The 15,646-nt window shown below is 46.5% G+C and overlaps 2 protein-coding genes across 2 annotated transcripts in view; one reads left to right on the top strand and one right to left on the bottom strand.

Annotated features, from left to right (window-relative positions):
* Nucleotides 1-3,482: 3,482 nt before the first annotated feature.
* Nucleotides 3,483-6,856, bottom strand: ZNF488 (zinc finger protein 488). Its single transcript, XM_029932077.1, has 2 exons — nucleotides 6,798-6,856; nucleotides 3,483-4,837 (listed from the first exon to the last, which is right to left on the bottom strand). Exon 2 carries the CDS (start codon nucleotides 4,677-4,679, stop codon nucleotides 3,708-3,710), a length of 972 nt encoding a protein of 323 aa, XP_029787937.1. The 5' UTR covers nucleotides 4,680-4,837; nucleotides 6,798-6,856; the 3' UTR covers nucleotides 3,483-3,707.
* A 5,115-nt stretch (nucleotides 6,857-11,971) lies between these two features.
* LOC115276155 overlaps nucleotides 11,972-15,646 on the top strand; it is a 58,107-nt gene continuing 54,432 nt past the window's right edge. Inside the window, exon 1 of the mRNA XM_029920016.1 lies at nucleotides 11,972-12,470. Within this exon, the coding sequence (XP_029775876.1) occupies nucleotides 12,025-12,470 (446 nt within the window). The 5' untranslated portion in view covers nucleotides 11,972-12,024. The remainder of the gene's footprint in view (nucleotides 12,471-15,646) is intronic.

Here is a 15,646-nt window from a genome sequence, read left to right as displayed (position 1 = left end):
AGATTGCATATCCCAACAGAACCTACAGAATCAGGGAATAGAGCAGATTAAATTAGACATAGAGAATTTAAGAAATGCGGCAATTTTTACCCCACAATTCTAGAGAAAAGTTCTTACCTGATGATGTGATGTTTTGTGGCAACATCACCAGCGATCTCTTAACTAGTACGGAAGGTGGCAGAGGGAGCTTGGGCAAAGTCGTGATTAAAAGTGACTACTCTTCAATATATCTGGAAGGGCAGGAGAGAAGAAGGGATGAGACAGGATTGGACTGCCAAGGGGACTTTGGGAACCCAGCCTGGTGATAAGTAGGAGCTGCCACATTAATAAGCTGCAAAGTCTTCACCTCCATAAGTCATCTTGGAGTTTGTCAATTTAAATGGCTGCAAAGTACCTTGCATGTCCATCCATTTTTATTAAAATGAATTCCATCTACAAAGTTGAGTGGGGAGAAGATGTTCTGTTATGCTTCCTCATAACTTTTATTTGATTAAGTTTTTTTTTTTCAAAATGTCTCTCTTGCTTTATAATGATGTGGTTGCTGTTAGTAGTAATTCCGTGTGCGGTCGCAATCAATGTTCTTAGAGGTGGGCAGGTCAGGGAAGATGCCTGGGCCGACATTTCAGGGGTCCTAGCCTTGACCTCATCACCATTTGCCCTGCATCACTTTGTGGGTCAGCTCACCAGTGGACCTCAGTGCTCACCGCTACAAACTGGAAGGATGGACCAGAAGTCTAGAGTCCCTTTCCACTCCAAATTTCTAGTCTTAATATAGTGCACTTATGACTTTCAAAGTGATTTCACAGAAATATGGACCAATCCAATAAGCCAGAGGAGGACGGCTGTGTGCACCATTTGACAGATGTCCAAACACTATGAGCAGCTAGGTCAGGCTTTGTAAGGGGCAAGACGGGATCTAGGCATCTCGTTCATTCATTCATTCAGCAAAAATCTGTTGAACACCTACTATGTTCCTTCAGTGTCCTTCCTGCTGGGGATACAGCAGGGAACAAAACAGCAAAAATCCCTTGGGGAGCTAAGGTTCTAGTAACAAAAGAGACACTGTAAATAACAGAAATCAGTAAACTAATGAAGCATCCAACATATAGAAAAGTGCTAAAGGAAAGGGTGACAGGAAATGTGGGGGTGTATACAGGCTGCAAGTTTAAATTTTAGAAGGGGTCAATGCCTAGCCCTAAATCCTACTTTTTAAACTATCTGTGATGCCATGTGTCCCACATGCTAAGTAGATGTATGGCAGGCTGGGAAGGATGTGAGCTTAGAGTTCAGTGGTCCTGGGAACTTAGCACTGTGCTGCATCTCCTGAATCTAGGAAAGAAGCTTAACATCTTGGAGATTTGTTTCTTCAGCAGTAACATGGGAATTAAATATCTACCCCCTGCACATGTCACAGGTTAAATGCTGTATGTCATCGCAGAGTGTGGAGCTCAGGTTCACACTCCAGGAGATGCCCTTTCCTGAACCACATGGACATCAGGGGAAGGAGGCTCCCTTCTGTGGGTAAAGGGACCACCCTGCAGAGCACCCCTTTTCTCTCTCAGGGAAGGGGTCCTCCAAACCTCCCTGTAAGAATGGAGATGCTCTGTCGGTGCCTGCAGGGAGCATTACTGGCTCCTTCCAGATGCAGAGGAAATGGCTCAGGGTGTCATCTCCTCTCCTCCAGCCCACCCTTCCCACTGCAGCCAGGGGTCCCATCAAAGTGCCTCTTGGAGTCATTCTTCCCGTGCCCTGGGCCAAACTCCCATTCTTTGAGGCCTTCCTATGTCTCCATCTCAGAGGGGCCCACTCAGTCCTCCTCACACCGGCCTGTGGCATCCTAGAGCATCTGTAGCACCCCAGCTACTGGCCTCTATCTGCACCTTCAGCACCTGCTGGACTTGGATGATCTGCTCTTGCCCCTGCTTCTCAGGAGGCCTCTGGGGGCACTGCACTCCCTCCCACAGGTCTGATGTGTACGTGCTCCCGTGTGCCAGGTATCCCACACAGGCATTTGTTTGGCATTCATCAACCTGCACACTAGGCGTTATGTACCCTGAACAAGGACCAATGGCTGAATTCACTGGGCCTCCCCCAGGGCCTGGCACTGATCCTGGTACAGTAAGAGTACCCTGGGAGGCCAATAAATGGGTAACTGAATGGCTGATTATGGGTGCAGAATGGGTGACTGGGTGGGAGAGGGTGAGTGAGAAGGAAGGTGGGCCAGATGGGACATGCTACCACCAGAACCCTGTGGGTGCATGGAGAGGGAAAAAAGAGATGGAACTTGGTGGAGGCGGGGTGGGGGGGGAGTGTTTGGATGGCTCACCGGCTGCTGTCTAAGATACCCATACCAGCTCCTTCCCAACCATAGCCTGAGCTCAGTGCTGGAGGCCCCACCAGACGGTTGGAAACTGCAGGTCAAATGAACAAATCCTGAAAGTGAGGTGGAAACCAGTCAAAAGAACTCCCTAACTTGAAAGAACTCCCAACTAATGGCCTTCACACAAACTAGCCTGAGTTACATCAGAGTTTATGACCTGAGGTTTGCAAGGGCAAATGCAGATGAATAGAACAGTGACCAAGAGAAACGCAACATGCAGTAGATAATGGTAGCCAGAACGCTCTGAGGTCTCACCATGTTTAAAGCCTTAAGCTTCTGTACAGGAATAATTGCTGAGAGATAAGGGGTGTGTGGGTGGAGGGACGTTGATCCTTTTTCCCCCTTTCACATATTCAGAATGTGAAGAACTGTGGACCAAGTGTCAGCTGAATGGTCCCAACTCTTCATATCCCTGTAGTAGGATCTTACATCCTCTCCCTCATCATGGCTTCCCTGTGGGCAGGGTGCACATTTCACCCACTTTCTTTGGCTTGGCCATTGACTTGCTCTAGCTGAGAGGCTGTTAGTAGAGCCTTGAGGTGCGCTTGTGTATTTGGATTTTCCTTCTTGTGCTCTTGGCATAACCATAAAAGAAGTATTGTCTAGGAAGCCCACTAGTCCTAGAGTAAAAGAAAATGAATCTAAATATAATTTGTGACCTGGAGCCAAGCCCAGTCAACCCCAACCCAACCCAGCCAACCCACTGACCCTCGAGTGAGAATTAGATGCTTTGGGTTGCTTGCCGCTGAGATTTTGTTATGTAACAACAGCTGACTAATCTGGACAATAACAAATATCATCCACTCAGGGATCATGCTGTACCAGGTGCCATCCTGGCTGTTTTCCACACACCTTCCCACATAACCATGGCAACATCCCTAAGTCACAGGTGTCACCCCCTGCATTTACAGAGAAGAGAACTGGGGCTCAGATGGTTAAATCAATGTGTCCAAGGTCAGGGCTAATATGTGAAAGGTTAGCATCCAGGCTTGTCTGCCTCCAAAGCCCATACTGTGTGTCCAACTTGCCTCCACATGGAACAAACAGAAGCGTGACCGGAGCAGGGCCTCTACTCTGTGCCTAGCAGTCCCGATACTCAAGATTAGCAAAACATATCATTTTATTTCATGACTTTATTTCCATCAAAACATATCACAGCCAAGGGCTGTCTTTTTCACATGATGACCAAGTTCATCTATGAACTCCAATGAAGACAGCCCTGCAGACAACTATGAGGAGCCTTTTCGAATGAAGCACCAGTGAGCCATCTCTGCCCCACCGCCAAATGCTGGAAGCTGTACCTACAGGTTTTTTCCACAGCCACCCGCTAACTGTGAGAAGTCATGTGCCTGGACAGATGGTGGCGCTCCCGGAAATACTCATGGCAAATGGGACATGTGAGGGCCTCTTCTTTCAGCTTCTTAGAATGTAAGTCAGGCCCCACATGTTCCTTTTTGTGGTGAGACCGCATGTGGAAGACCAGGTCGGAGGTCAGGCGAAAGGAGAGGTTGCACTTTGCACACCAGTTCTGGGTGGACAGCCCCAGGGAAGTGAATGTGGGCGGCAGCAGGGCCCAAGAGGCAGTGGACGAGGACAATGACGGTGTGGACATCTGGGCAGTGGCCTGCCTTAGCCACAGTGCAGGGGCCCCCAGGAAAGCACTGCAGAGAGGAGCATTTTGTGGCAATGTTTGCAGGTTCCAGAAATCACTCACCAAAAACTTAGAATTCGAAAGCTGACCCCAACAAGGGACGTCTGGCGTGTTGATGAGTCCCAGCAGCTCCCCAAGGGCATCTGCAGGTCCTCTTGCCTGGAAGATGGAGGTTGGTGCAGGTCTCCCTGCTGGACACCTGGCTGGTTTGCTGAAGGCGCTTCTCTGCGCCCCTCGGGCTCCACTGGGCCATGCAGAGATTTTGCTGCCAGCTGGGTCCCTGGGGATGTCCTGGGTCAGCTTCTGGGGACCAGCCTGGCCTATGGGGTTATCTTGCTGCCTCTCCTTGGCTTGCACACCCTCCAGCCTCTTCTTGAGTGGAGGCACCTCTGTGAAGGCACTCTGCCCCTGTTCCCAGCACACCTTCTGGGCCATTGGCTTTCCCGGTGTGAGTTTGCCTGGCGTTGCTGACAGTGCCACCTCAGCAGAGGTCTCCTCCTGGACACCACCACCCACGGCAGCCCCAGAGCCCAGGTTGTTCATTTTCTCCAGCAGCGCTGGCTTGCAGCCCCAGCCCTGGTCAGCCTCACTAAGCCTCCATGTGTTTTCAGCTGAAGAGCTCTGAAGAGCACCCTTCCCAGCAGCCATGTTGACCAGCAGCGTGTGAGCCAGCTGATGAAGGTGGATGCTCCAACAGCTGTCAGCCTCCGGAGCTTTGGCGTTGGGAAGGGCTGGACCCAGGGAGGAGCCGTGAGACTGGGAAGCTCCCCCGTTGGCTAGGCCAGCCACACTTGGACCACAGGACTCTGCACAGAGGGGAAGCAATAGCAGTGAGACATGAGCTCTTCATTCTTCATTGTTTGCATCCAAAGAACCCTGGCTACTCTAGAGGCGACATATCACCATGACTCAGAGCATTGTGCCACCTGCTTTCACCTCCAGGACTCCATCAGGGAGGAAGGACCACACTGTGTGACCCTACCACCCAGGGACTTGGCTCAGCACTGCCCCACATCTGTCAGCATCCAGCAGCAGCTGCTGTGTGCACACAGCACACAAGGTGTCCACCAGGCAGTTCTGACCTGGTTGACAACTCTAATTGCTTTGCACCATGATTTATGAAAGTTTTCATTTTTGTTTAGAGCATTCTTGCTACTCAGCATGCTAATTTTCTTCTAAAGCATCAGAAGTGCCAGGACACAAGCACCTAGGGACAGGAGCTCCTGTAGCACAGGTGGCCACAGGGTAGAAATTGGACAATAAATGCCCAGGCATGCTTGGGTGGGTCTGGGGTTGTGCCTGGCCCCACTCCCACTCCTGGTGGGCAGCCATCTGTTCACCCAGCCCTGCCTCTGGAGCAAGCATGGGTCTACCCTGTATCCATTCAGCAGAAGTGCCCACACTTGGTTCTCCTTGGACATTAATCCATTTCCTTCTTCTCTGCTCACCTGTCAACTGTTCTCTAGTGCCAGCCTCCACTAGACTAGCCTACACTTCATGCTAGAGGTGCTCAAGGCTTAGAGAAAAGGCACTCATAGTCACATGTGAGGTGGCACTGAAGAGGACAGAGTGCCTGATGGGGAGGCTTTCATTCCTGCCCTTCCCTAATCAACTCCACCAGCCAGTTCTTAAAACCAGGACACCCATCTTCTCACCCCCAACCCCAGCTGGTGAGCAGCCCCGGCTGAACCAGACTCCACTGAGTTTTCTGAGTTTTCATAGTTAGAAAAGTTATCTCAGGCCCAGGAGGATGGTGATGAGTGGGCAACCAAGCCCCTTCCTCACAGGGACCTCCATAGGCTTGTTATTCACAAACATCACTGGGCTCGAGTCAGCTCCTGCCAACCGGTAAAAGGAAGGACAGGTCCCCTGCCCTCCTTCTCTCTGTCTCAGCAGCAGGAGTCTGGGACAGGTGTTTTGTAAGTGTTACTTCCTTTCACCTTCACTACACCTGCAGGATCATCACCCTCTTTCACAGAGGACGAGGACACGGGTTCTGGAAAGCTGAACACCCTGCCTGAAGTCCTCTGCAGTATGAGGCACTGCTGGGAATGAAATCCAAGAGTGTGTCCCCAAAGCATGCTTTGGTTAAACTGCTCCTGTGGCCCTCTCAATGCCCCAAGTGGGGAGCACTGAGTCCAAACTATATTCCTCCAGGGGAGTCCAAGCCACTCCTAACACCCTTTCCAAATTCATTCTCAAATGGGGTGCCTTTGGCATCAAAGTTTAGTGCTAGCCTATGTTTCTTGAACAGGTAGGGGTGACCACACCAGCCAAGTGACCCTTCACTGACCATCCACCTCTCTCAACCTCAGTGTCCCATCTATAAACCAGAGTTGGTGTTAAATTATGTCACTGTGCTTTCCAGATCTGCCAGTGTATGACTACTTGAGATGAAGCCGATTCTCCCTCATCCTCAAAGAAGAGCTGGTCTGCTTGAAGCCCTATTGCTGAGCTTCTATGAGCTCACAAAGGAACACATGCACCCAGATACACTCACACCCTCACATGTACTCACACACTACACTCACACACTCAAACACACATATACTCCCAGACACACACACACACACACACACACACACACACACACACACATACATGATCACACTCTTACATACATGCACACTGAAATACTCACACGCACACACAAACATCCCCTCTCTAATCCTTCTCTCTTTTTCCACACAACTTTGCCTCAGACAGCCTTCCAGATTATATTTTAGAATGATACAATGTCTTTCCCAAGCCTGGGCAGGAGCCCACCCTGCTGTCCTCCTGGTCCTGCAGCACCCACACATCCCTTTGCAGACAGCTCTACTGGGATGTCTTCACAGCTTTCCAACCACAGTCAGGTAGACCAAGTTTCCAGAAATGTCTGGAGTGCCCTGAGCCACAGATGTGACAACTCTGTTTTCAGCATTCAAGTTTGGAACATGGGAATCCTACTGCAGGATGCAATATTTGCTACCAGGGATGCTTTGTGATGTAAGAATAGAACTAACTATTTTTTTACTTTGAAAGTGAATACATGACAGAGATGCTAAATGCTCATACGACTTATGGCATGAAAGTTTCATGATAACCACACAAGCAAAGCTGCATGATCCAGCCCAAGTACATTCATTTCCTGCCAAATGCCACATTGCTAAATGCAGCACTGCCTTCCAGCTTCTCGAGACCAATGTGGGCCTGGAGTCGGCCAATTGCTATGTTAGATATATATCCTTCTTCATGCTCCATCAATTTTATTATTCAAATCTTAATCAGAAGGAGGAGAAATAAAAGGACATGATAATAATGATAATAACAATAATTTTGGGGTGCCTGGGCGGCTCAGTCGATTAAGCATCTGAATTTAGCTTCAGTCATGATCTCACAGTTCATAGGTTCAACCCCTGTGTTGGACTCTGTGCTGACAGCTCAGAGCCTTGAGGCCACTTTGGCCCTCTCTCTCTGCCCCTTCCACACAGGCATCTTTCTCTCTCTCTCTCTCTCTCAAAAATAAACATTAAAATTTTTTAAAATAAAAAAATAATATTGAGGAGGAAGAAGAAGAAAAGGAGAAGGTGAGGGTACTGAACTGGCTGGGGACGTTTGGCATGACCAAGCTCCTGGAGGGTCACCTCTCTCTCATACATCAGCACTCCTGAGGTAAGGTCACTCAGGCAAGTGCAAACAATGTCCTCCAAAACCCTGTGTGGGGCTCCCTCTAACTGGTCCACTGTCTGTGACAATGTCAGATCGAAGCCTCTCAAAGCCAAAAGTGATGTGTGCCTGATGTGGCCTGTCCCCAGTGAGCCTGTGCCAGCTCCTGATGCTCATCTCTTCTTGTTGAAGGACTCACAGGCCCTTTCCCAGGGTCAACATCAGCCTCTGGGTCTCATCCAGCTCCAGGCTCCATGCACCTGCCCTATGATCCAGCTCTCAGATGACCTGTGCAGATGCATGATGTCACCTCTGGGGTCACATCATGCCCTGGCCAGTGAGTTCTGGGTCAGGAGACCACATGCACAGCACCTTGGTGCTGCCTTGTCCCTTCTTCCTACGTGGGCCTACCCATGCCCTTTGCAACTAGAGGATGTTCTCAGCCAGACGATCCAGTAGATGTATGCAGCCCTTGTTCTCCTTGTTCCCATGCAGTCTTAAGGGGCTCTTTGCTGTCCCTCCACCGTCCTCAATAGCCTCAGTTCATTCTGGCTTTTGACCCAGATACTATTTACTCATCCTCTTCACTCTGTTATGTGTGTCCTGAGAAGGTTCTCTTGTCCTCCTTCAGTCTGAGCCCAGCAAGATAGTCTTCTGAGTCACACATTGTTCAGTGCCACCTTGTGTCTTCCTATTGAGAGGACCTGATTTCAGTCCTATACTTTCCAACACATCTGAGCTCTTAGATTGTGGGGTTATGAAGTAATGATCTTTGAAACTTTCTGAATCTGAGTTTCCTAAGTTGATACGGTGTGACCACATCCAGCCTTTCCTATCAGAGAGGATACTTTTCCCTCAGGCTCTCAATCTTCCTGGGCCACTAGTGAGGATTCCACTGACCAACATAGGAAGGGCTACGAACTTGGAGATGAAGCCTCACCAACCACACAGTGTTACAAGCTCATGTGTCATTGTTTATTACCCATTTCCAGGGCACTGAGTACAGACTCCAATCATTCTCTCACCTAGGAAACACTGGCCCCATTCTTCCATATTACTTTTCTGTTTGTGCTGACTGGCCCATCCCAAAGAATCATTAAGCCTTACATTACACAGAGGGTAAGTGCATGGCCTTTCATGTCAGATGCCTGGATCAAACCCAACTCTGCTCTTACCAATCCTGTGACCATAGGCAAGGGGCTGTTCCTCTCTCTACCTATTTTCTCTTCTAAAAAAAGGACACTTTCTAAAAAGGATCATCTTGAGGTACACTTCATCAGGTGGCTGTAAAGATTAGATGGGCTAATATATTTAAAGTGCTAAAGAGCCTAGTTCAATAAATGTTAGGTAGCATCAATTTATCAATTGTCATCAGACTAGTGCAAAGGGTCAAAGTCAACTTCATGGCTGCCTCCCCTCTATTCTTGTGCTCCCAGGAACCAGGACACAATAGTGTTTAATGAGTGATCAAATGCCCAGGGCATTTTCGTCCTTTCCCCTTCTTTCACAAAAGAAAGAGGTTTTAGCAAACAACTGGGCAACCTCATTTTCCTGGGATATCTGAAGGTACTCTCCAGCCTGTGTCAGCTGGCCAGTGTCCAGCTCTTTCAAGCTGCAGCTCACTCAGAAACTGGATCTTATTCAGTGATATCACTTATATCACCAGCTAGTATCTTCTTGTGTCTGCCTTCTTTTTTAGCTAAAACAGGAGCAGATAATAGCTACTGTGCTCTAATCCTTCAATTTCCCTAGACTTTAGGGATGCTTCTCAGACCTTTAAGGAAGGTACCAGAGGATAATTATCTATCCATCCCTTCTACATATGGATTCTGACGTCCTGGGTTTTCCTGAGAAGGGAAATACACATGCATCCTCCTAGCTCTGGAACCCTGAGAACATTAGAAACTGGAGAGGTATCCGGCTTTCCTGGAGGCTGGCTAGTAGTGCCCTTGGAGCTGGGAGAGAGGAGGGCTTCCCAGCCAGTCCCCACAGGCTCTATGCCCAGCTCTGCCTACACTTCTTCAGCAGCAATGCTTACTGTGTTCAAGCAAAACCAAACGCAGGATTCCCAGGATGCAGCCAGACACCAGGGCCATAATGAGGTGGACTGGAGTCCTAACACAACTTGGCCCTGTAGACCAAGTCCAGTGGCAGTCTTCAAGGGAAAGTCCATGGCTTGTACATCAAACTGCTCAGCCAGATTCTACCTGATGCCAAGGATAGCATCATCTACTAGAAAAAAGAGACACAGGCTACTGAAAGAAGGAAAAGAAATTTAAAAGCATTGGAGCTCAACACAAAACCTTGAAAAACATTTTTTTTTTATTTTGTGATTCTCTGTTTTAAAGAAAAGTTGTTACTTCCTGGGTTTATGAAAAAGGAATCTGCTAAGCAAAGCAGGTATGATGTTTTTAAATAACTTGCAAAGCGACCCTTTCACCCCACCCCTCCAGTGCCTGACACATCAGAAGTCAGTGATACAATGACTTAAAAGACATATTGACTCTTCAATGCAGAAAATAGTTTCCTGAATCAAAGTTCCATGCATATACTTAAAAATTTAACAGGGTGCCTGTTAACAGGGTGGCTCAGTTGGTTGAGTGTCCAACTTTCACTCAAGTCATAATCTCACAGTTTGTGAGTTCGAACCCCGGGTTGGGCTCTATGCTGACATCTCAGAGCCTGGAGCCTGCTTCAGATCATATATGACTTTTCACATGATTTTTATCATTAAAAATCATAAACTTATAAAGCTAAATTATTTATTTAAGAAAGCTTCAAGTGTTAGGTGGTAATTAATAGCTTTAAAAATAAACAAGTTTTCTTTTTACAACCATATATATATCACGTGTGTATATGTGTGTTGAACATACAGCTCTATAGATGTCATAAAAATATCATAAATAAAATCATGTCTCTGACAAAATTTCATTGCTAACAAGAAACAAAACATTGCCTTAACATGCAATACTTCTACTTTATTCTCCCAAAATGAATCAGATTTTCTTTTCTAGATTTCTTCACTTAATATGTGCCTAAGAGAATCTTTGATACTAAAATATTCTCAACTGTGGTCCTACCTAATGTACATAAAAACATTAATTTTAAATGCCACAATAATTGCTATAAAATGCCTGTCTGATTCAGTAATTTAATTTCTGCACATCAGCAGCATTGTCAAGTAGGTATTTTAAAAATATACAGTTAATTTTATATTTTAACTCTCAGCTAACGTTTTCACACCCAAAGCCCTGACCTCCCTATTGTCTTCCTACAACTGAGCTTTCCCCACCAACCTGTCATTACCCTACTTCCCCAGAAGGATGGTGTGGGCCCTAATGTCCCTTAAAGGTTTCTGCATGCTTTAGCTTCCTGGTGTACTGTCTGTGCCTATTACTAAAGGCAAGTGTCGAGAAAGGATTCGATCAATTCCTTGTCTGTAAAGCCAAGTATTTTCTTCCAGCTCACCGTAAAAACTCAGGTATTTACAACTAGATCATTTATGGTTCCTCCCCCCCTCCAAAAACAGACACTATGTTACGCGCCCAAATCTTTGGATATAATCTGTTGGGAGAAAGGATCTGGGACGGATGCACCATTACCCTGGTACCCAGCACAAGACCTAGCTGACAGGAACGGAGCAACAACAGGATGAGAGGAGGGGTGGATGGAGAGATGGATGAATGAAGAGAATTGCCGCCCTCAAAGTCAACCAGAAGAACAAATATCAGAGGCAGAATTCTTGGGTCGGGGAAGGGTGGGGGCAAAGGGAAAGACCACCGAGAGAGAAGGAAGAAAAGAAAGGGGTAGGATAGGAGAAATACGCATTGAAGAGACGGACAAGAAAAAGTGAGATAGACGACAGAGAAAAACAGGAAGAGACAAGGAGACAAAAGACAGAGGCAGAAGGCAGGGACTGGGGGGCACGGAGAGAGGAAAAAAAGGAGGTTGAGACGAAGTAAGCAGGCGCCCGAGGGCAGGGAAGAACCGGGCAGTCAAGGGCTGGACGGAGCATTCTGCCCTAGGGAGAGGCCGGTAGAAATGGGATGAATCGCGCCCCTCACGTCCACTCGTAGCAGGTCCCGGGGGCAGAGCGGCAGGTCTCACCTCAGCTCTCCCACGTCGCCGGGCGCTGGAGAGGCTCTGGCAGCTCCGGTCGCTTTCAGGTGGCGCGGCGCGACACGCGCGTGTGGGAACCTGGAGCGCGAGCCCCGGGGGCCGAGCGGACCCCGCCCACCCCGACTGCTCCCGCCTCCGGGGCGGGGCCTCGGGCACGCCACTCCTACAGCACCTTCCGGGAGGGGCCTGCGAGTAGACGTTACCCGCTGCGAGGTGTGAGAACGGGATGCCGGGTGGGCTCGGCTACGCGAACCCCGGCCCGCGGCCAGCTGGCTCGGCCTGGGCTACAGCGGCTGGCCCGAGGGGGCGTCCTGGAGCCGGCAGCCACGCCGCGCCAAAAGTTCCGGTGTCTTTGGAGGCGGCGCCTAGGCCACAGAGGTGCTGTCCCAGCCGCTGCTCACTTGTCCTGGACCCCACAACTTCTCGCTGGGGTCGGTGGGCCCCAGGCTACGGCCGGGACGTCAGTGCGCGCGGTCTGCGCCCCGCCGCGGCGGGTACTTCTGGCGTCCGGGCAGTCGTTCCCCGGCCAGCTGAGCAGCCGGGCAAACGACATCTTCGCAGCGCCCCCGAGAATCTCGCAGACTTCAGTGGAACTGTCCCTCCGCCTCGCCGCCCCCTCCGCTGTGAGATGGCAGCACCGCGCCAGAGCATTGTGAGTTCTGCGACCTCGAGGTAACAAAGGTGGCAGGAAACCGAACTACCCACGGAGGGTGGGACCGGACTTGGCCCCAAAGAAGGGCGTGGGGTTGGGGAGAGAGGAGGCGGGAGGGAATGGTTTCTGAGTGGGCGACAGTCGTGACAGGGCTTGAATGACCTGTGGTGACAGGTGAGAAGAGATGGGAGAAGTATCTCAGGTAACCAGAATTGTTGCAGTGGCAGCCAGAGGTGCGGGTCACGTTGCATAAGCACAGAGATGGGAGTGCAGAGTAGATGAGACCAAGGAAGGGACATTTAGGGACTGAAAGGGAAACCAGCCCTGAGTCCCTACTCCTTCCTTACTTCAGTCACTCTGGAAATGTTCTGGATGCCCTTGGGGAGGCAGAGGGTGCAGGGACATAAGGTGACGGGCTCTGGGCTTTCCCCCAGGTTTTGGAGCATCTATTACACAAATAAGATTGTAAAGGAATGAAATGATGCTACATCTGAGGTGGGGAAGGCTGATTCAGAATATACATTAAAACTTTGGGGGGTGGTCTGCAATGCAAAACTTTTATTTTGGTGACTATGGAAATCCCTAATGTGAGCATTTATATAGCCTTAGTGAAGGAGAAACTTAGAGGAAAATTTGCACCCCAAAATGGTTATGTTGTGGAGGGAAATGGTGAAAATAAAAGAATTAATGATTGACCTAAAATAGTTTAAAAAGAGTAGTAAAATTAAACCCAAAGAAAATGAAAGGGAGAATATACTAGAGGAAAAAATAAACACACAAAAAAGTAAAATAGTAAAACAAAGCCAAAGGTCATTTTAAAAGTTTGTTAATATAGATAATATTCTAATGAAATTGATTGTAAAACAGACAGTGCTTCCCAATTTTTTTAAATTATAACCTCCCACCTCCCCACAGGAGCTTTTTCAAACACTTTTTTCCTTATAGACGCCCATGAAATTTTAGTACCAAGGATTCATTGTATACCTCTTTATGTACTGTGCTTTATAATTAAAAACTGTGAGGCCAATTTCCACCTCCTTTGGACAATATGCTACGCATTGTGAATGCAGAGAATAAGAAAAGACACAAGTCATATTAGAAATTAAAAAGCTATAACCTGAAATCAAGCTGAAATATAAAACACAAACATATTTTGAACAACTTCATACCCATATGTGGAAATACATATCCAAATTCCCACAAAAATATGGTACCTAAAGGACTGATAAAAGAAATACAAGCACAAAATAACCCAATGTGTTAGTCTACTCAGGCTGCCATAACAAAGTACCACAAAAAGGTTCCTATAGAATGAGGGCCACATTCTTCTGACCTCATTTAACTTGAATCCTCTCCTAATAGGGCCTGTCTCTGAATACAGTCACATGACGTGTAAGAGCTTCATAATACGAAGTGAGGTTAGGGGGCACAACTCAGTCTGTAATGTTCAGTAAACATTAAATAAATGATATCAGTAGTTTAAAAAATTCTCACAAACACTAGGCAGAGATTCTGTTATACCAAATATACACGGAGCAGACTGTTGGAATCATGTTGAAAGTACTTCCAAGAGGAAAGAAAGTAAAAACAGGCCAAGCACATTTTCTGAGGCTATTATTATGTAATATAAAACAGTTAAGGACAGCACAAAAAGAGGAAATTACAGATCAGCCTCACTCATCTTCATAGATAAAAAAAGCTAAACTAATAGTAAACTCAATCCAACAGTATTTACAAAATTTATCATGTCCAAGTTGGGTTTATTTATGAAATACTAAAATTGGTTTAATATACATTAATGTAATTAATCATATTATAAGTTGCTGAAAAAATTATATTCATCACAAAGTATGCAGAAAGAGGATTTAGATAAAATTCAACACCTGTTCATGATTTGTAGCAAACCAAGAAGAGTAGGGAAACTTCTCCTGATTGATGTCCACCAAAAACCTTTTGTAAATATCATTATTAATGGTGGTGTAGTAGAAGTATTCTTTTTAAAATCACGAATGCCTTAGGGGCACATGAGTGGCTCAGTCGGTTAAGTGTCTGGCTTTGGCTCAGATCATGATCTCACAGTTCGTGGGTTCGAGCACTGCGTTGGGCTCTGTGCTGACAGCTAGCTCAGAGCCTGGAACCTGCTTCAGATTCTGTATCTCCCTCTGTCTCTGACCCTCCCCTGCTCGCTCGCGCTGTCTCTCTCTCAAAAATAAATAAATAAATAAATTTTTAAAAATAAAAAATAAATAAAAAAAAAAAGAATGCCCCCATCACAGCTTCCAGTCAACATATCATTAGAGAACTAGCCAGCACAGTGCTTTTTCCTTTTTGTTTTTTATAGAAACCAAAACAACTCTAAAGATATATTTTAGAATAAGGGAGCTTAGCAAGTTAGGTGAATAATCAATAAATTTTTTTATTAATTTTTAAACTTATATCCAAGCTAGTTAGCATTTAGTGCAACAATGATTTCAAGAGTAGATTCCTTAATGCCCCTTACCCATTTAGCCCATCTCCCCTCAACCCCTCCCATAACCCTCTGTTTGTTCTCCATATTCAAGAGTCTCTTCTGTTTTTGTCCCTCTCCCTGTTTTTATATTATTTTTGCTCCTCTTCCTCTGTGTTCATCTGTTTTGTATCTTAAAGTCCTCATATGAGTGAAATCATATGATATTTGTCTTTCTCTGGCTAATTTCGCTTAGCATACCTTCTAGTTCCATCCACATAGTTGCAAATGGCAAGATTTCATTCTTTTTGATTGCTGAATAATCAATAAATTAATACATTTGTCCACAACCCCGATAAACAGTTTAAAAACTTTATTTTTAAAAATGTTATTTACAATAGCAGCTATATATGTATATTTATCTATGTAAATATACGTGTGTATATATATGCATGTATGTACATATGAAGTACATATATGTGTGTGTATATCCATATATTCGAATGTATGTGTATATCTATGTGTATATATATAATATATGTGTATATGTATGCATGCAGTGTAGGAAAGGCACTTGGCAAAACATTTTAAGATCTTTATAAGAAAGTTTATATGAAAGGCATTGAAAAAGACAAAATAAATGGAGACATTGCCATGTTCGCCAATAAGGGAGGGTAGATAGCAGATTCAAATCCTTTCAAATGTATCTATATGTATAATGTTATTGTAATAAAATATTAAGAGTGTTTG

Source organism: Suricata suricatta, chromosome 2 (genome assembly GCF_006229205.1).
Source record: "Suricata suricatta isolate VVHF042 chromosome 2, meerkat_22Aug2017_6uvM2_HiC, whole genome shotgun sequence".
NCBI lineage: Eukaryota > Metazoa > Chordata > Mammalia > Carnivora > Herpestidae > Suricata > Suricata suricatta.
The sequence above is the reverse complement of the archived record's forward strand: the minus strand, read 5'-3'. Positions and strand labels throughout refer to the sequence as shown.

Excerpts from the sequence above, each read along its gene's own strand:
- ZNF488 (XM_029932077.1), bottom strand. The coding sequence starts at position 4,679 with ATGGCTGCTGGGAAGGGTGCTCTTCAGAGCTCTTCAGCTGAAAACACA.